We start from the raw sequence: 20,617 nt of genomic DNA on the forward strand, positions 1-20,617 counted from the left end.
TCTGTACAGACTCCTGGCCAGCAGGGGTTCTGTGGAGCCAGACCAGCTCCCCTCTCCCTGCTGGTGCAGCCCAGCCCAGCTCCACAGACCCCTGCCAGCCTGTGCCCTGCTTTGGTCCCCACCAGAGCTGGCCCTGGAACATTGGTCCCAAAATAGTGACCAGGGGCAGGACACCCATCAAGGGGCAGGGCACCTGTCAAGGAGCAGGGCTACCCATGTGCCCCTCGACAGCCTGCCAAAACTGGGCAAGCGGCCTTCCACCGGAAATAATTGCCCACCCCGATCTAGAGTGATCTATCCCCTGTTCAGTACCTTTCATGGCATCCACAATTTGTTGGTTTAGAGCCATCAGAGGAAACATCTCCAACAGTTCTGGTCAGCACCCATTAATAGATGTATCATCCATGAATTTATCCAGTCCCTTTTTTAGACCATGATATTCTGTCTGCCTGTACCACCTCTTTTGGCAATGAATTAACAAGTTAACTGTATACTGCATTAAAAAACACTTTCTCTTTTTACTTTTAAAACTGTGACCTACAAATTTCAGCAGGTGCCCTCTGGTACTAGAATTTGGGGACTTCATGAACTACAGTTTCCTGTTCACTTGGTCTACACCCTTCATGATTTTATACTCTTCTATTGCATCTCCCCTCAGACATCTCCTTCCTAAACTGAAGAGTCCTAGCCTTTTTAGCCTCTCCTAATATGGCAACTACTCCAGGCTCCTAACCATTTTGGCTGCTTTCTTCTATACCTTTTCTAATTCTGTTGCATCCTTTTTGGGATGTGGGAACCAGAACTGCACACAGTATTCAAGATGTAGGTGCACCAGGGATTTGTATAATGGCATGAACTTATTCTCTGTTTTGTTTTGAATTCCATTCTTAATGATGCCCAACATTTTATTGGCGATTTTGGTCGCTGCTTCACATTGAGCTGATGTTCTTAAAGAACTATTTACTGTGACTCCAAGGTCTCTTTCCTGAGTCATAACAGCTAATTCAAAATCCAGCACTGTGTCTTTTCAGCTGAACTTATTTTTCTCCAGGTGCTTTACCTTGCAGTTGTTGATATTGAAGTTTCTCTCTCTTTTTTTTTTTTGCCTACTCACTTAGCTTGGTGATATCTTTCAATAGCTCCTCTCCATTAACTTGGGATTTGACTACCCTGAATAATTGATAACATGTGTACACTTGGAGATTTCACTGTATTCCTTCATCTCCAGGTCATTAATGAAAAAGTTGAACAAAATAGGCCCCAGCACAGATCAACGCAGGACCATCCCCAACTGTATCATCCTAGCCAAAGCTTAAAAATCCTACCCACGTCTTAAAAACCTGCAAGGATTCCACAACCTCTCTGGGTAGCTTGTTCCAGATGCCTGTGGGACCTCCATCTGTCTTAAAAAGTGACCATCTAGCCCTACCCTTTGCTACCTAACTTTTAACCAGCTCTTAATCTACAAAATAACCTTCCCTCCAATCCCATAGCAACACATTTTTTTTAAAGCCTTTGGTGAGGGACCTTATTGAATACTTTTTGAAAGTCTGAGTATATTATGTTAGCTGGATCCCCCTTGTCCATGTGCTTGTTAACACCCTTTTCAGGAAAACTTCATCCCCGCAGGATGAAACATCTCCCAAGACTGCTTATCATATTAAACTTTCACATTCAGAAATGAATGCATCTCAGGATCAGCTAAACTTCCTTTTTCATCATTTATGGCCTAAAAACTTGCAGGGATTGCACATGATTTTGGTGCTATTGAATCCAGTTTGAATTACATACCATGAGGGTACTGAAAGTCCTTCACTCTATAGGCTTTAGAGAACAGTGACATAACTGAGGGGGCAGGGGGTAACTGGAGCTATAGCTCCGCAAGCACTGCCTTGTGGGAAGAGCAGCTGAAAAAGTAATGGCTTCTGTGGCTGTCTGTGCTGCTGTTGAATGGTAACTGGCTCTACCCCATGCACTTCCACTGCCCAGGATGCAGATTTGCTCTGTTATGCCTCTGTTAGAGAGAGTGCTCTTTGCTAAGGAGCAGGTCCATAGTGAGAAACATCCTTCAAGCTGTATGACCCAGTTGAATTCCATGAACATTCCTCTGTCACTGCATTGTCTGCAATTTTCTAGGCTCTGGACAGCTTTTTATTTCATGCATCATTCACCACTGGCTGTAGTAATCCTGCAAAGTAACATTTCATTAACACAAAGTTAAAAAGCTGACAGGAAATTGAGAAATAACAACTGAGGCCAGGCATGCTGGTAATGGGTTTTATTGTATTATAATATCCCAAGCGGCACTCACATCAAAGTGACATCTACTTACTAGAAGACAAATAAGAGACAGCAAGATGGCTTACTTATTAATTTTCTTTGCTGCTTAGGAACACGGACCCCCCCTAAAAAAGTCCCACCTGTGGGATTAGATTTAGAAGCTGTAGTATCAAACAAAGTATATCTGTACTAGGCTAGTCATCATTGTTGATCCCTCATGGTCAAGGATGATCACTCCCACAGGTCAAGTAAGAGCTGTAGATGAGTCAGATGATGGCTAAGAAGGCCCATACTAGAGCTGGAGGCTCACTGACAAATGACACAGGTGGTGGTTAAAGGGATGGTCGGACCACGGCTTTCTCAGTCTTGTTTGCTTTCCTTCCTTTCTGTTGTTTTTCTCTTCTCATTGAAGTCCATGGCAATCCTCTTGCTGACTTTCATTGTGAACAATATTTGCTATGACATGTGCCACGGGCAGCATTCAAAAGGTGTAAGCAAATAATGAAAATCAGGACTAATCTAAATTTGCATTACAGGTGGACAGGAATTTACAGAGGGATTTGAATTTCAGCTGACTCTCAAACTGGCACGAGGGCTGCATAAACACTACTGAGACCAACTCAATCAAAAGTGATGCTATTCACTATGCTAGATCTAAAACAGCATCTGCAAATGGCAAGAAGTTCTGAAAATGGGTTGTGTATACCTTAAACACCAACCTCCCCCCTCCCAAACCCTGAAGTTGCAAAGGCAAGTGCTAGAAATATGTAGCGCAGAGAACCAGATCACGTGCCCAGGGTGCATTTTACGGTGCCGTAAAAGCCTTTGAGGCACCATATAACTTACATGCACCTTCACATGGATACAGCCAAGGCATCAGGAGTTGGCATGCTGACTGTGTAACTTAAAAGAAAATGTGTTCCTTTACATTTAAATCAAACAGGAGAACAATGTAAAGGCACTGGAATAAATCATGTGCAGGGCACAAAAGATGGGAACCATTTCAGGACAAAGGACAATAGAGGCATGTAGGTAATCACACAATTAAAAATTATCGGAGCTAATCAGAACTTTCCTTGGGAAAATCATAACCTCAGTTTCCATCTCTGTGAAAAAAGAGCCCTAGTGTGAACCTGCTTGAACCAACTGCACATCAGATGTTCATTGTCATGATCGCTATTGCTTAATAATTATGGTAGTCAAACAATTAAATATTGGCTTATATTAAACAGGAGTTTCTTCATGTTGGACTCTGTTTATTCTCTCTTACCTGGAATTCCTCAGATTCTGCAAACTTTCTATGTGCCAAAGTGCTTACAGCTTCTTCAGAAAGTGCTAATAGCATTGAACATGGTACTTCAGTTCTCTGAAATCCCAGACTTATTATCTCTCATGACTTTAATATGTGGAAATGCTTATTACTTCATTGGCAGAAAGCAATGCTTCAAACCAAAGTGTGATGTAATAGTTGTTTGTGATTATTACCTCACAATAGCAATGCTGGGCCAAGTGACCTCAGTTGTAACCTGCAGAACCACTTCTTTTGCTGCATGGTGAGTCTTTGAAATGGACTCCATAATATTTTCACATCTGAGGGAGTTTTTTCTTTACTAGTATGGCTATGTAAAGTGGGAGCTGCTGCACCTAAGAAATTAATTGCACAGGAGCTGAGGTAGCAAACACACCTTGCTGGTAATATGTATGACTTCTAGAATTGCAATAAACACATCTCCGAGAGGGAACGTATTTTGTCTATTCATTTAATTAGACAACACTTAATAGCCTGTCTATAATAGTGCTGTGTAGTGATACCCCCATATTTTTAAAAGAACATAACATTTGGGACTGAATCAGGCTCCACCGTGTGGTGGTGATGTGGCCTGGATGTGATATGCTTTATTTGCCCTCGATGTATGATTCTGGATTTGAACTGGAGTCTCCAATGTTGAAACAGTACCTAGTTTGGGTGTAGAGGTTTCATACGAATGACTTATTGCCCTTGTTTGAACATGCATAATGGCAGATGTTCTGCTTTCCAGAAATTAAGCCTGATGGTAGCATGGAATGTGATTTAGGACTATATGAATCACTCTAGGACTATAGCAGGGGTGTCAAGCTCACCTGGGGCCCTGGGCCAGATCCAAACTGCAGCTTTGCTTATAAGTTGGATCTAGTCTGGGGCACAGGGACAGCAGCAGTTGCTGCTGCAGAGGTGGCATCAGGGGATCTGGAAGCAGCAAGGGACCCAGCGGCGGTGAGGCTGTAGGGGAGGAGGAGGCGGCCTCATTGGGGCACATTGTTATGTCATGTAGAGGCCCCAGCACCAGTGAGGCCTCTACAGACCTTAACGCACACACACACACAGAGTCGCACGTCACAAGTTTTTCTTGTCAGCTGCTTAAGGTGCAGTTTTTCAGAAACCTTTGCACCCATCTCCTCAAAAACTGGCAGGCTTCATGGCCTTATCAGGGGCTACCTTGCCTGCAATTTTCACCCTGCTGTGCCTTAACACACACACAGTCACACATGTCATGAGTTTTGCTTGTCAGCAGCCTGAGGTGCAGTTTCCCAGAAACCCCTGCACCTATCTTCTTTAAACTTGGGAGGGTTTGTGGCCTCAGAAGGGGCTTCCCTCCCTGAAAATTTCATCCAAATCAGGCAAGAAATGGCAAAGTTACAGGCAGTTTTGTGCTTCCCCATTATAGCCTATTGGCGAAAGGTCAAAACAGCATCAAAACAGTGAAACAGTTTCGATGAACCGAAACGAGACAGTGCCCTCAAAATGAAATAAAACATAACTTGAAATGAAACACTGTCCCATTGAAATGGTGAAACAGAATTAAAATGAAACACTGCTGTTTTGCACAGCCCTAATGGTTAGATGTGGGATAGAGAACCTATTTTTTTTCTTTTTTTCTTTCTCGCCCTCTCTCTCTTTCTTTGTTTCTTTCTTTCTGCTTTTGAAACATGAGTTCATGGTAGGCAAAAGGCAGAGAACCACTGTCTTCAGGGAATGGTGCATCAATTTAAGATTTGCTGTGAGTTGAAGAAGAGAGAAGTATTAAACAGAACGGTGACTCAGAGTCATAGACCCTATGCCTTGATGTTTGGTGTTGTCACAGTTGAGCGGGTCAGTGTGATTGTCTGAAATAAAAGCAGCTGGGAACTCCTGATATCAGTGGGAGGACTGTGTTTCTGAGAATTTGTGTGATTTTATTTAGGTGTCTATATATTGATCTATGTTCCAAGTTTAAGTCTGCAAATTAAAAAAAAGAGAAGTTTGTCTTCAGCTCTCAGTGTCTCAGTTTGAAACCCATCTGGAACATGGTTGTTGAGTCTTGGTTAACTTCTTCGAAGACCTTTGGTCCAGATCCTCAAAAGTATCTTGGCATCTAACTCTCATGGAATTTAATGTCTCTGAGGATCTGGAGCTTTGTTACTGGTAAGGACTTACAGATACATGTAGTAGTATAGTTAGTTCTCTTGTATTTAGTGCTGTTGAATGGTTGCAGAATAGCTATAAAAAGGACTTATTTAAGCACAGAAAAATTCAGTTTTAAATTCCTCTACAGCTATGGCTTAGCTAAGAAATGTATATGTTCATGTCAGACAAGTAGATAAATATGACAGATTCATGTAAATCTCACTGGATGGGCTGTGGTGCTCTTGAAATTTTCCTACATGGCATAGACACATCAGAGCCAGTATTCCCAAAGCTGGAATTACAAATGCAGGTGAGCAATTATTTGGACCTTGCATGTTGCATATATGTGCTCTTTTCATCTGTATTGAGCTCATTTTAAGCTCCTTTGGCTCAATTTGCAGTTTGACTAATAGGGAGTACTGCACACCTCTTGATGTATCTGAATTGGTTCTTCCTTCAGGCTTCCCCCCTCCCCTCTCCTACCCACCTTTTCCTTCCTTTCCCCAAGAGGGAAACACATTTAAGTTGCATTTCTCCCCGTGATTCAGCACTGGCTGTCTCACAGCATAAAATGTCACAATGTCCCCTGGGCAAAGCAGGTTACCAAGGTCTATTGTTGTGACTGATGCAATTAGAGATTTTTCTTCTAGGTGCTGGGAATGATCAGTAAAGTTTTTGCGAGCTTTCAGCTCAGTGTAAGGGAGACCTCAATAACTATAACAAACTCAGAAGTTTAAATAATTCAGTAATCATTAAAAGCCCTTATTTATTTCCTCCATCTTTTAATTATAGAAAAGGAAAATATGTGAGCTTTGAAAGAGGGTGCCCAGGGACAGCCTGCATACTAGAAGCTCTTCTTTCAGAGTAGTGCTTGTAATTATTACTTATTAAGCATTATGATTGACACTGTGCAATGCACAATGACACCGGCCATGCCTCAAGAAGCTCTTACAATTGTAGTGACAAAAATCAGACAAAAATGCATGTATGGTTGCAGAGGGAGACAATTTGGGACTCTGATACAGAGGTAAAAGCAAAAAGCCTGATCCTTGACACTACTACTACCTTTGGGGTCCCTGGGGAAGCCAGCTAGATCAGCCCATTTTGTACAAACTAGTGTCTGGCCAGAGATTGGGGTAAAGTGTACAGATGACTTAGAGCAGGGGTCGGCCAACTCGCATTAACACAGACCACAGCTTGTGATCCTCACTGCTCCAGTGATGGTAAGCTGAGGCTGCAGTGAGGAAACGTAGTCTTCCATGCAGCAGCCAGAGGCAACCAGTGAGCCATTGGCAAAATGCAGCCCAGATGAAATGGCTGAGGGTCAGTACATCCTTAGTAAAATGCAAACCAGATCAGACCTTTATGGCACAGATACAACCCCTTTGCAGACCAGATTTGGTCCATAGGCTAGGGGATGCGAACCCTTGGCTTAGAGTGTAGGGTGGTCAAGGCATTTAGTGTGGAGAGGTGGAAGAAAGAAATGAGTGGTGATGTTTTGCTGGCACGCGTTAAGGTTTTAGTAGGAATTGTGGAAAAGATAGGTGTTGCACTGAGTGCCTGGGAGTGTTGAAGCCTGGGAAGTCATTTTAGGCATAAAAAATATAGACAAAAGCTTGGAAGTGAGTAGATGGATGAGATGAAGGGAGCAGTGAATCTGGCAGTCAGGCCTCAAACACATATTACTTTTGTAGCGCTATGTATACACTCTTACAGGACTGCACAAAGCAAGTATCCATGCCTTCAGACCACTTGCAGTGATGCAAAGATGGTGAATCTGCTTCAAGAAAAGGTTCCTGTTTCAAACCCAAGTGTTTCTGTAGCACTACATTTTGTAGCATGAGTGCTCTGATCTTCCTTCCTTCCTCCAAGGGGAAGGGAAGGAGAGCAGCTGGCTCCTTGCCAGCCTGCAATAAGCACAGCAGCTGCCCTGCTCCACCTAATTGGTGGCCAATCAGCTGTTCAACAGAACGGGGTAGCTATTAGTCACAGCCTCCCACCATCCGGCTCAGGAGAATGTCCTGTCCACCCCCAGGCAGCCAGGGGCATCAGTTCAAGGCAGTCACTCCATTGTGGGGAGCTAAAGAGCAGCTCCCTATTGCCCCCTGGTTGGGCAGCAGTGGCATAATTAGGGCAGGGTGAGCAGGGCAGTTGCCTCGTCTGCCCACTTGAAGGAGGATGTGGGAAAATAAAAAGGCCATCTCCAAGCTGTGCAATGGGGTGGCAACCAAAAGTCGCCACTGCCCTTCTGCGTGGCAGCTAACCCAGGGGCTGGGGCAAGGAGTGAGGGCTCTCGCCGCATTTACACCCGTGCTGCAGAGCAGATCTTTCAGGTGACTTTGTTACCCGCGACCCAGGGAGCTGTGCACACATGCGTGTCCTCATGGCACTCCATTTTTGTCACCCCACAAGTACTGGGGACCTACAAATGCTCCGAAGGAAGGTGTGACACAAGAGCTTCAGTTAAGCCCATTTATCCTAGAAACAGGCTGAAAGTACCGCTTCATTCCCACAGATGCTCGTTTTCCATTGAGCCAATTCTCCTTAATAAATCTTCCATTAACATCTTCCTGAACACATCAGCATGCATTTGGCACTAGTTACCACTTCACTTTCCCCGTCTCCCACACACTCCCTTGCTGTAACCTGTGCCGGTGTTTTGAACTCAGTCAAATTATCTAATTCTTTTCTGTCCTCTTTCTTTTATACCGTATCTCTCCTATATTCCTCTGTCCAGTCTTTTGAAAGGCTTTTTCTTCATCAGGGGAGATACTGTTTTGAAAAGTGGTGAAATTCACAGTACAAAATCTTCTGCGCCATGGCCATGACAGCTTGCAAATTAGTGTTAAAAGGAATTATCACCCTTCCGCTACCATTTTTGAGATCTTTTTGAAGAATGCTTTTTCCTTCTACAAGAAGTGCCATCAGCATGTTAAATGGCAAGGTGATTTATTAGTGCTTGCCATATGGAGGCTACTTTATTAAGGTTAGCAGATCTTTCATGCACTCACAAAACATACCCTACACATTTGATAAATTATGTTACCAAGTGTCATAGTTATACTCAGCCACTTTTATTATAATAATAGGCTATGGGTGTTGAGCTTGTTTGAGGACAAGTATCTTGACTCAGATGCTGGTAGTTGTCTGGTACCTTTTTTGAGGCTTTTCTTGACAACTTTGTTTCCTTGCCTTCTTGCACTGGGGGTTTTGTCCCATGTATTGTATCGTGCAGGTATACTGTGAGGTCTTAGAGGTAAGAATCTCAGTATGATGATCACTATTTCATTATATGATGACTGTTTAGAGACCTCAAACAATATTGGGGCTCTCTTATGCCTGTATGATATGTAACCACACAGATACAATCTCCCCCTGCATCTCCCCCAACCTCCCGATGAGCTTACGATCTAAATGTAAAGAGTGTTAATAAAGATGTATGGTCTTGTAGCTACAGCGCTGCCTTGAGACTCAAGTGTAGGAGGTTTGTGACTCTGCTATGGGCTTATCTACCTCCTTAGGCACAGGGCTGGGCACAGGCGTGGGCGAACCAGGAAGCTGCCCAGGGCCCGGACAGAAAGGGGGCCCAAGAATGGTAATTTCCACCAAATACTAAAAGTTCACCTGAGGAGTCTACATATGGTCCTGCTTAGGCAAGTGTCTTGCACACTGTACCCCATCTTCTGATCTGTTAAATGGGAATGCCACAATTTCTTCCACTATGGTCTCCCTTTCCTATAGTGTATTGGGTACACTATAAAGAGTATTCAGCCTCTGCTTTCTTGGAGTGCTTTGCAAGTTGGTTTTCCTTGTGGTACAGTTACACAGGAAACCATCTGGATTTCATATTTTAACACCAGCAAACAGTGAACATTTGGCAACTTTGTACTTTCAGTTTTCTTGTTACAAACACAATTTACTCTGATGTTAGGGCATGCAGTGTCTCTTATGTTCCATTTCCTCTTCCGTCTATGCTGTTACATTCCTGTCTCTCCCAAATATAACCCTTCATATTCACTTAAATACAACACATCTTCTTATTCATGGCTGTCCTAGTCTGCTTCTCATTTCACCAGCCCCTGCCTCTAGGAATTATTCTTTCCCACAGTCTGGGATACATCTATATCAGTAGTTTCACAAAGTTGTTTTGCAAAGGAAAGATAGGGCAAATGCTGAAGAGAATAGATTAAATGCTTCCAGCCATTTGCATTACCCTTGGAAAGAAAATAGATACACAACACACATGTTGTTAGGAGGTATACCCGACTAGGAAGCTTTTCCAAGATTTTCCTCTACTCATGCAGTGCCAGGGCAGGGAAAAAACCTCATTGTCATTTTCAGTTGTTCTCCTTCTTGCAGGTAAGAACAGCAGGAAGGTGTTGCACTAGTCAGGGGCCAGCAGAGATGCTCATGTACATGTCATTAAAGCACCGATCTCCTCCTTTCTGTTGCCAGTTTTGTAGCGTAGGTATTGCCTGCCTGTCTGTTACAACAGGTGGACACCTATGGTCAGAAGCAGCTCCCTGGGGTTTAATGTATGCCCAAACCCAACAGACTTTGGTGAGGAATCCCCACTCTACAAAGTGTTAACGGAGAGATGGGAATCCTTTACTTAGACCAGTGCTTCCCAAACTTTTCCTCAGCATGACCCCACTGATGGCTCAGCATGACCCCATTTCCTCAGCATGGTCCTTCTTCATGCCCAACCCACAGCCCCGCACCTCCGTGACCCTATCTGCTGATGTTGCAACCCCTTTTGAGGTCGTGATCTACAGTTTGGGAACTGAAGACTTCAACCAAGAACGCTCACAGACTCTCTTCCCGCTGTACAAAGTCAAAGTGGATTAAATCTAGAATCTGCATTGCTGCCCCACTTCTCTCTTGTTTCTCATACTAGCTACCCTGGATGTGGCCCTCTAGTAACAGCAAAGGTATTTAGAAATGACATAAAAATTAGAAAAAAAGTCCTTTAGGACTCACCTATAGAGCTGGGTGGAGAATGGCCATTCTGTTTCAGGGCAACTTTTGAGGTTTCAAAATTCCTTTGCATTTGGCACCAATTTTTGTTTTCTTTTGTGAAATACAGAAGTGCATATAGGTAAATGGGGTATGAGAGATGAGCTTGAAGTCCCAGGTCTGTTCAGTTCAGGCTGAGCTTTTCCACCCATGATCTCAGACCAGAATTGTAGCCTGCGACCTTCCTTTAAAGTCAGTCAGTCACATTCTCTGTGCTATTGCAGTTTCATTTCAGAAAAAAATATTCCCACCATCTCTAGTAGGTAAGTCTCAATAGCAGCTTCTAAATATGTGAGACAGCTCTGATTTGAGTTTTACATCTGTGATGTGCGAGATGTGTTGCAGATAGCAATAAAAGTAACAAGTGAATGGTTTCTTTAGAAAGTCCCTCTTTGCACAGAATTGATTGTGTTGTGACTATGTGACTGCACTGTTATGAACTTGTTCATTGATTGCACACTGTAAGCAGCCCAAAATTATGTTTAGTACTGCAGCTTCTTATGTTGCATATTCATCCGCAGGCTCACATAATGTGTTGTCACTAAAGCTGGTTATGTGCTGAGACGCCGATGCATTTTTTGTCATATGTCTTAAATTTTATCAAATAGCTTATTTGAGGATTCAGTTTTTAAGGTATCTGACTGGCTCTAATATACGGTTAGAAACTGAGTGGTGGTTGGACTGGAAATAAAATGCTTTTACTTCCAGTCCTGGATCTGTCACTTTTCCCACCCACATGCTTCTGACCTCACTTCCTGCCCCCATAGATACCTCTGATATTTTGACACCAGGCCCCAGTTCCTCATAGACACCTCTGATATTTTGACACCAGGCCCCAGTTCCTCATCTTACGTCAGAAATAATTGGAAGGGATCTCACAAGCCCTCTTCTTTCCAGTCTCCATCCTATTCTAGCCCACTGAATGAATAGCTCCTCCATAGAGATCTTCAGGTTTTGACCTAGGTTTGGGCAGAAGCGTCCAGACAAAAGTTTACCATTGGAAATGCTCGTTTGATGAAACTGAAGCCTGCCATGGAAACAAGCAACTGGCATCTTCATGTTGCACAGAAACTATTGAAGGGTTTGGTCAGATTATTTGGCAGAACATTTGATGCCATATACACTAATTAACAAGAAGTCCAAACAGGATAGTCAAAATGAAACATTTTAACAAGGTTGTTCTGATGCTTCTAAAACAGACACTTTTCAGAAATACTGTCTTGCTGGACACTCCAGAAATTTGACTTTGTTCTGCTCTCTCCAAAGGCCTAATCCTAATCTCCCTGTCTAACCAGTTCTACCCTTCCATTCCCAGTATTGTGGCCCAGGCCATCCCAGCTTGCTCTCCCCCTGGCTCCCATGCCTTTCCAGCTCCAGTTTCACCAGGTTTCTTTTATATTCTATTCCTTTCCCTTTTTCCCCAGTCCAGCTTCTGTCCCTCTGTACTTAAATCATCCTATTTCTACTTCCATACTGCTAAACGCAAAGATAACACAGATTCCCTGGTGTCATTTCCGATGCATGGCAAAAGGAGTATATTCACTGGTTCTGTGGGAATGCTGCACAGTCTTCTTGCCATTAGCAGCTATAAAAGTCACAGCAGTCTTCAGAGATTTCAGTTAAACACTAGCAAGCATCTACTGAATGTGTGTGAACTGCAGGTTTTCAGAGTCTAATGTGGGCAAATGTGGGTGTCTATTCAAGGCAAAAAAGATAGTCAAAAGACATCTCCCTCAGCGAGGAACCCTTTCCCTTCCCATCCCCTGTTAAATGGGCAAAACAATATAGCATTCCCAAACTTCATAACTGGAAATGGTTGAACTGGTTTGTCTGAACTTAAAAATCAGCTGGGGGAAGTCCCCCATCACAGAAAATCTCAGGCCAAACGCCTAAGGTTTGACATACTTCCTAACAATTGAAAATGGTGTCTTTTATAATAGGAAGTATGTGGTGACCTGAATAATAGGCAGTGCTGCCAGCTTTGCCTGTAATCATAGGCCCTTTAAAGATGGGGAGAAGAGGTAAAATGCAACCCTGGAAAAGAAGATATAGAAATGGTATATATGTGCATAGGAGTGCAGATTTAAAAATTAAATCCTTCAAAGATCTGTGTCCTACGGATCAGTGTGGGACAGAAAACTTCCAGTAAACTCCAGGATGATTTTTAGGTTTTCTTCCTCTTAGCAGAGAAGAGGGTGTCTAATGAGACACCAATTGCAATATTGGGGCTGGCACAAACAAAGCAGACTGTGGTGAATGCATGCGGAAAGATATTTACTTCACTTCAAGCAAACTCTCTAATCACTGGAGCAACTGAGATCACCATAGGGGCTATAGGGAATATATTTATTATGTAGGGAATATATTTATTATAGTTATTCATTGCACTATGATAAGGAGAAAATGGTCACCTTGTGACATGAACCTGACTGCTTTGAGCACACGGAGATTTATTTTATGGGTGAAAATACAATATTCCCGCTTCACACTCCTCTCTTCAGAACAGTTATGCAGATACTAAGTTCTGTAGTCTATGGCGGTCTTTAAATCCCAGGGGCCTCTAATTCCCTATGGCTCAGCCTTTTTTACAAGCTTCAAACAACCAGCCTTCTGGAAAATGGAGTCCTCCCCTGCTAGATGCTAGCCAGAGACAGGGAGAGAAGCAGGGCTGTCAGCAGACATTACAGCATCTCCATGCTTCTATTTCTGTGCAGAAATCAGCCTCCCTACTGAAGACACAGACCCTCGTTTTGGAGGCCTAACATTTTGGGAAAAGGTGCCTATGGGATATGAATATAGCATTTGCATTTAAGGTTCTCTGGTATAGCTAGTTGTTGGCAAAGTATCCATGGCTCAGATTTGAGGGATTCAAAACTTGATCTTCCCTTCAACTGACGCTATCATTTTCCCAAAGTGATTAACCGAAGTGCAGTTTCTGCTCCTTCAAAAGCAAGCAGTCTGGGTGCCAAAGCACTCTCCGTTTCTTTTTTCTTTGCTGCCACATGACCACAACCTCTCTCCTAATTATTTGTCAAAAATCTTCAATTCTCTCCAATTTATTTTTTTCCCCCATGGGGCTATGAGTAAAGTAAAAATAGCCTGTTTAATTGAGGGCGGAAAAGTGAGGGGAGACTGCTGCCCAAATCCCAGCACACAAATGCAGAGGCAAAGAGAAAGAAGCCTCTCCCCAAAATGCAGAGCAGCCTCCTATCTGCTCCAGAGATGCCCTTAATGTTGCCAGGACACCGGTGGTCAGAACCAGGGGTGAAAGATGAGGTTTCTTCCTGGAGAATCACAGCCAGGGGATGAGCTGGGATCGGGAGTCAGAAGCAGAATGTCCTAATGACTCTGAAGCAAGTCTGTTGAATGGCCTGCAGACAATTAAGTCAGGTGAATTTTGGTAGAGGCCCTGGGGCCTCCCCCAGCAGATCAGGAAAGTTAGCTCTGCTAGACCATCATCCCAGAAGCCAGCTGTGGCTTCTGACACATGCTTTAGATCTGCAGCAGATGTGGTTTCTATGTCTGATATGCTCCCCAGTGGACTCTCAAAGAGTTCAAAACTCAGGAGTGCTAATGCATTTGTGGCTCTTTGTATCATGATGGTGAAAAGTATAAGACATTTGGAGTGGTGGAAATTGAGAAAAAATAGTTACAGGAGAGAAGGCATGCACGTTACTAGGCAGCCTGAATTCATATCTTCCTCGGGCTGTTCTTCCTTGATTTGTTCTCCCTGGTTTATTATGTCAGTGTTGCTAACAAGACTTACTGAGCACTTTGCAGAGGCACAGACCACCAAACCCCTCTGCCTGAAGTCACGGAGAGTTGTGGGTGCCCACCAATTTTGGAAATCTGGCCTGGATTTTTTTTGTTTTCTGTTCTGCTCCTTGGCAATTCCCTTTCAGCTTTCCCCCTGCCGACTTGTTTTTTTCTGCATCTGCATGCAACTCTGCATCATACCCCTATTTCTGTCCCGCCTGGTGTCTACAGACCTATTTTTTATCTTTCCCGAGTCAGGATGGAGAAACAGCTTACTTGTTCCTTCCCTTTCTTTCCCTTCCCAATCATGTATTTGTACATCCCCGCATGTTATTGGATTTTTTTCAGCCTTTTTCATCTCTCCCACTATGAAGTACATGTACAACCACAGCCATGGATGGCACACCTCCCACTCCAGTAGGAACATGAGGAGTAGGATTGAGGAAAAGGCAAAATGCTGCTGGCCATCCTCCCAGCCCTGTGGAAGAGAATATTCAAATACAATGTGTGAAAAGGATGTAGGCTCAAGAATTAAATCCTTCCAAGATTTGCATCCTCAGGACTCAGCTTGGCAAACATTTCTCAGTATCATTTTCAGTATTGTCCTGTCTCCTAAAATAAAAGGCAGCCCAGTCTAGCGTGGTGCTAGTCAAATACCAGCTAATCGGTGTGGGCAACTTCTCACGTCACTCGACAAGCAGAGACCAAAGGCAGAGGGATGTTGCCTCCACTTCTTATACTATTATTCACCATTTTAGGGATTGAGATCATTGCTGGCTTTATGGGAAATGGATTTATTGCAGTCCTTATTTGCAGCGATTGGATCAGAAATAGAAAAATCTCTTCTTCTGACATGATCCTGATCTCTTTGGGCATATCAAGGTTTGTCTTGCAGGGGACCATAACAGTGTACATCCACAGTCTCTACTTTCCAGGCATGCCCAAGCTGGCTACTTTATATAAAGCATTCTATATCTTGTGGATGTTTGTAAACCACGCCAGTCTGTGGTTCAGCACCTGGCTCAGTGTCTTCTACTGTGTGAAGATTATCAACTTTACACAACTGATTTTACTGCGAATGAAGCTGAGAATTTCTGGGATGGTTCCCTGGTTTCTTCTGGGGTCAGTGCTGGTCTCTTCTATCACCACGTTGCCAATGTTTTGGATTTTTCCCAGCATTTCCTCCCCCAATTCTACTGGAAATCATGTAAACAACTCTGTGAAGAGCACTGCTTTGGACACCTCCTCGCTCAGCATTGCTCCTCTTTATTGCGCAGGTTGTTTCTTTCCTCTTATAATATCATTCTTCACTTCATCGTTATTGATTGCTTCTTTGTGGAAGCACACCAAAAAGATGCAACACAACACAACCAGCTGCCAAGATCCCAGGACAAGCGTTCATATAAATGCCATTAAAGCTCTGGTGTCTTTCCTTATCCTCTATCTTTCCAGTTTCATTGCTCAGATCCCTTTGATACTGTCAGCCTCACAAAATACCCCTACCTGGGAAGTTGCGGTCTCATTAGTAGTGGTTGCTGCATATCCATCAGGACACTCCATTATCGTGATCTTAATGCATTCCAAACTGAAACAGGCATCGGTGAGATTTTTCACCTGCACAATGTACCATCTGACAAAAGGGACTCCTAAATCTCATTAGAAGACTTGAGAAAAGCACTTTTGTTGCAACCAAATGGAAATCAATCCTGGATTTCCTTTTCTCCACATCTATTTGTATTTACCATCTTTTAGTCAGTAGCCACTTCCACCTCTTTGTTTTCTCCTTGATTGCCACTCTGTATAACAGTGGTCACCGACCAGTGGATCTTGATCCACTGGTAGATCTTGGAGCCTCTTGTAGTAGATCTTGGAGGCTCGTGGAGTTGATCTGAGGTTGGGGTGGGGGGCTAAATTCCCATGTGCATGCACGCATGCACCCCATCCCAGCAGGTCAGTCCGTGGGGGAGGGAAGGGATGAGGGCTAAATCGAGGCCCCCACGGTGAGGGACAGTGCCGCAGAGGCAGGAGCAGAGGTATGTAGAGTGGGGTCCTGGCTGGGTAGGACTTACCTGCTGGGGAGGTGCACCCCCAAATAATTTTTTATCTCCCTGCCTCAATCTACTCCCCCTTCCCTCCCCACAGACTTACCTGCTGGTGGGGGGGAGGCAGTGGCACACAGTAGATCTTGGGTTGCTTTTAAATGCCAAAGGTTATCTCCTACTTAAAAAGGTTGGAGCCCACTGCCTTATAATATTGATATGTTTGAAATAACATTTGGATCTCTGCTCTTATTTTTTGCTTTTCAAAAGAGCAATTAAAGAGCAATCCAGCAGAACTAGTTATGAATGTTTGGCCCAAGCCATCTTGATGAACACAAACAAGAGGGGCAGAGCTTGTGCTTCAGAAGACAGGTAGGAATAAACTGAAAGGAAGCTGCACACTAACATTATGGGGAATGTAGGTGGTCCATCATAGAGTAGATACATTGTGAATATTGTCTTCCAGTTTTAAGACTCCCTCTGTTAGAGGATGGTTTCAGGTTGGATGTAAGGAAGAACTTCTTTATGGTAAGGGTGACCAGAATCTGGACTAGACTTCCCAAGGAGGCGGTGCAGTTCCCAACCTTGGAAGTCTTCAAGAGGAGACTGGAGAGACACCTTGTTGGCATAATTTGATCTCAGCAGTATTGCTGCCCAGAGCAGGGGGGTTGGACTCAATGATCTTTCAAGGTCCCTTTCACCCCTTAATTTCTACAATTCTGTTTTGTGTTATTTGTTGCATTTGAGCTGGAGAAGAGTCATGTATGAACTATAGCTACAGAGCTGAAACTTAGATGGGGTTCATTAAATCTGGCATCAAATATTGTTGTGAAGCCTTAGACCGGAAAAAATGTTTGTTTCAGATTAAACATCTCTGGGTTGAAATATGTAACTAGGTGAGTTCATACAGAAATTTTTTTTTGCTGATTTTGAGATTAACAAAAAATAACGTATAAGAAAAAATAGGACATGTAGAAACATGCAGTTGAATCATGTTACTTAACTGTAATCTGAACAGAATCTGTGTGTATTAAGACTCTAACGTTTGCCTTAGGAATTTAAGAATGAAATAACTGATTTAAATTCATCCTCCTATGCAAAATACATCTTATAATGACTAGAACTTTTGTTTGTATTGATTATCAAGGTGTACACAAGTACACACAAAAACTGACTCTCCCGTTTGGAAAATCCCCTTTTTATCGAATTAACCGTGTTCTGTAATTTCATTGTCATGAGAGATGCTACCTGATTGCTTAAGAGTAGTCCTCAGCTGTTTCTGGTACACGAACCTTTTATATTCATATGCATTTTAATATTCAGTCTAGTTACCAAATCTGGTTGAATGCTGTTGATTAAATAGATAATTCAACAAATACTGCAATGTTTCATCAAATAACATGTTGGACTGTTCCATTTATTCTCTCACTGTATATTTTGTGTGCAAGAATCTGGCTGGAATGTCTTCTGTAAGTCAGTAAGGTCTGAATGACAGTCCCTGCTCCAAAACTCACTGAACTGGTTCTTTTGCTGTCTGTAAATCTCTTCCCATTTATAAAAAAGTAGGAGTAATTGTACTTATTCATCTTTGTAAAACTGTGAAAACTCTAAAAGAAAATTTCTATATAAATGGTAAATATTAAATTTAGATTTTTTTTGTTTTTATTTGATATTGTAGAGCTTTCTAGTTCAGCATGTTTTAACATATATGTGTTTAAATGGCCACATAATCATTTTTTTTGCAATACTGGCTCCTGCTAATCTATGTCCAAGTCTTTTGTCAGAAAATCTTGACACACAGACACCAGCGGTCGCTAGATTGAGAGAATAGAAGAAGACTGTACACCACCGGGACAGTGTTGAAGAGAAAGATACAGAGTTACATCAATTCAAAGTCTCCATCACAGAATTTCTGCCTTTTGTGATGCATGTGATAATGAGGTTTCCCTTATGTCCATTGCTGTATCAAGAGGCACCAAAGTGTTGATGGCCTACCCAGAGAAGGTAGATGTGCACAGATGATGATTAGTATCAAACCTTCTCTTGCCACATGGCAACTACCTAGTTGTACTATCATGGCTGTTCCAACTGGAAGAAGTGGAAACATCAAGCAGTGCATAGAGGGCACACCAGTATCAGCCAAGGCTGGATTATGCACATGATGATGGTCCTCTGGCTGCTTCTCTAGTTGGCGCTGTCATGAAAGGAAGTCTCCACTGAGATCTGGGATTACTCTTTATGGGACCTTGTTACACCTTATGCTGTGAGTCAGACAAATGTTAATTGCCGTAGTGTTGTTCAGCTTAGTGGAGCAGTCACACCTTAAGGCAAAAAACCATCTCTGATGAGACTGACTGGCCCACACAGCTGTGACTTGCCGCTGGATGCGTGGTGAGCAGGAGCAGGACTAGGAGCCTATGTAAAATGTTTCTTATTGCAAACCAAATCAGTGCTGTCAGCCACAATGTCTTTATGTTTTGTGTGTTTCTTTAGTCTGTTGTATGTATTGGCATTAGCTGCAATGCCAGTAAATACCTTAGGTGCAGGACTGCTCGCTGCTTGCACTGGGCAGAGAAAAAGCTATCGCCCTGGAGCACCTGGTGACTGTGGTTCCTCTTGCCACCTCCTGGGCTGGCTTGGTGCTTTAGCCTGTTCACCCCCTGTACCACCACCCCCAACCAAGTTTTTGAGAGGCCCAATCCATTTTTTCCCCAGACGTAACCTCCCTTCCCCACCCCCAGCACCTCTGCCCAAGGGAACAGCAAGCTGGTCTGGGTGGCGGTGGGAGGCACTGCAGCCTCTCCAGGGCTGTGATTCTCACTGCTGACATTTCCTGCAGGTGAAATGCCATGCCCAGGCCCGCTGTGCCCCAGCATCCCTGCTTGTCCTTACTCAGAATTGGTCACTGCATCCTGGGATGCTGGGGGATTTCAGCTGGGGTGGAATAGCTGTAGGGAGTGACCACACCTTAATGGAACGAGAGCAAAATTAGGTGGAATAAAGATAATCCTGCCCTGGAATGGTTTTAATTGTAACTTTAAAATGAATAATGAGCACTTTAAGACACTTAAAAGACGTTTAACATGAAGCCAAACCAGGGTTTAAGAGCTCCAGAAGCCACCTACATTTATTGTGTAATGAGGCCCTTGTTGTCTTCAGGACCCACCCCTTCTGCTCCCTTCCAAGAGGTTGCCCCGGATGATCATACTTATTTCTGATAGCACCACGAAGCAGCAGAGATTTCATTGAATCCAGATCAAAATGTAAAAAAAAAAGAAACCTAAAAAACTTAGCTCAGGTTTCTCATAGATGAAACACTGACAAAGAGGATAAATGTGAAACAGGAGTAATGATTAATAAAATGTCCCTCAAAGGTTTTAAGAGAAAAGGGGTTTGATGCTTGAGTTGGTGTCTTTATACTGTGCTGATGAAAGTTTTGTTAGACACTCAGGTACCACTGTGATTAGACAGGGATGGATGGATGGACCCATAAATTAGAAAGTTAGATAAATGGATTGGTAGATAAATGATTAGATTTTTCCTTTTCCTTTCTATCTCTTCCCGGAGCCTCAATTTATTTTTATTTCCTCTTCTGGAGTTGTTACAGTCTCTCATTTATCTTGTGATCTCTCCCTCTTTATTGGAATTCAACTTTATCTGTCCTGACAATATTTTCTGTCTGTTTCCCATGTATGCAATCACTTTTCTTTTTTGGTTCAGTTAAAAAAAGTATGTTTTGGTGGTTGCAATTCAGTAAAATATAAGCAACCCAAGCCATATTCAGTCCATTTCTACCACTAGGTTAATCCCATTAGGAGACACAGGATAATTGCTTATTGTTTTTGGTGAGTTTGGTTGGTTTTGTACTAGTGTTGCAAACAGAACTTGCTGAGATCTCATCGTCCAGAGAACTGAGTCCAGGTTTACTTCCCCTGGAAAATGCCCAGTGAAACTTAAAAAGGCAGCCAGTAGTACATGGGGATGAGCAGATACTGGCTGAGGTGCATGTAATTTCAGTTGCTATGTTGACAATTTAGTACTTTGGAGGGATGCTGGGAAATAGATTTAGCAGCATTGTTGATCATATTGACCAGACCAAGGA

At 43.1% G+C, this 20,617-nt stretch overlaps 1 protein-coding gene across 1 annotated transcript; it reads left to right on the forward strand.

Moving 5' to 3' along the window:
- Positions 1-15,194: 15,194 nt before the first annotated feature.
- Positions 15,195-16,136, forward strand: LOC109305559 (taste receptor type 2 member 40-like). Its single transcript, XM_019528546.1, has one exon. It carries the CDS (start codon positions 15,195-15,197, stop codon positions 16,134-16,136), a length of 942 nt encoding a protein of 313 aa, XP_019384091.1.
- The last annotated feature ends 4,481 nt before the right edge of the window (positions 16,137-20,617 follow it).

This window comes from Crocodylus porosus, unplaced genomic scaffold (genome assembly GCF_001723895.1).
Source record: "Crocodylus porosus isolate Cpor-Errol unplaced genomic scaffold, CroPor_comp1, whole genome shotgun sequence".
Lineage (NCBI taxonomy): Eukaryota > Metazoa > Chordata > Crocodylia > Crocodylidae > Crocodylus > Crocodylus porosus.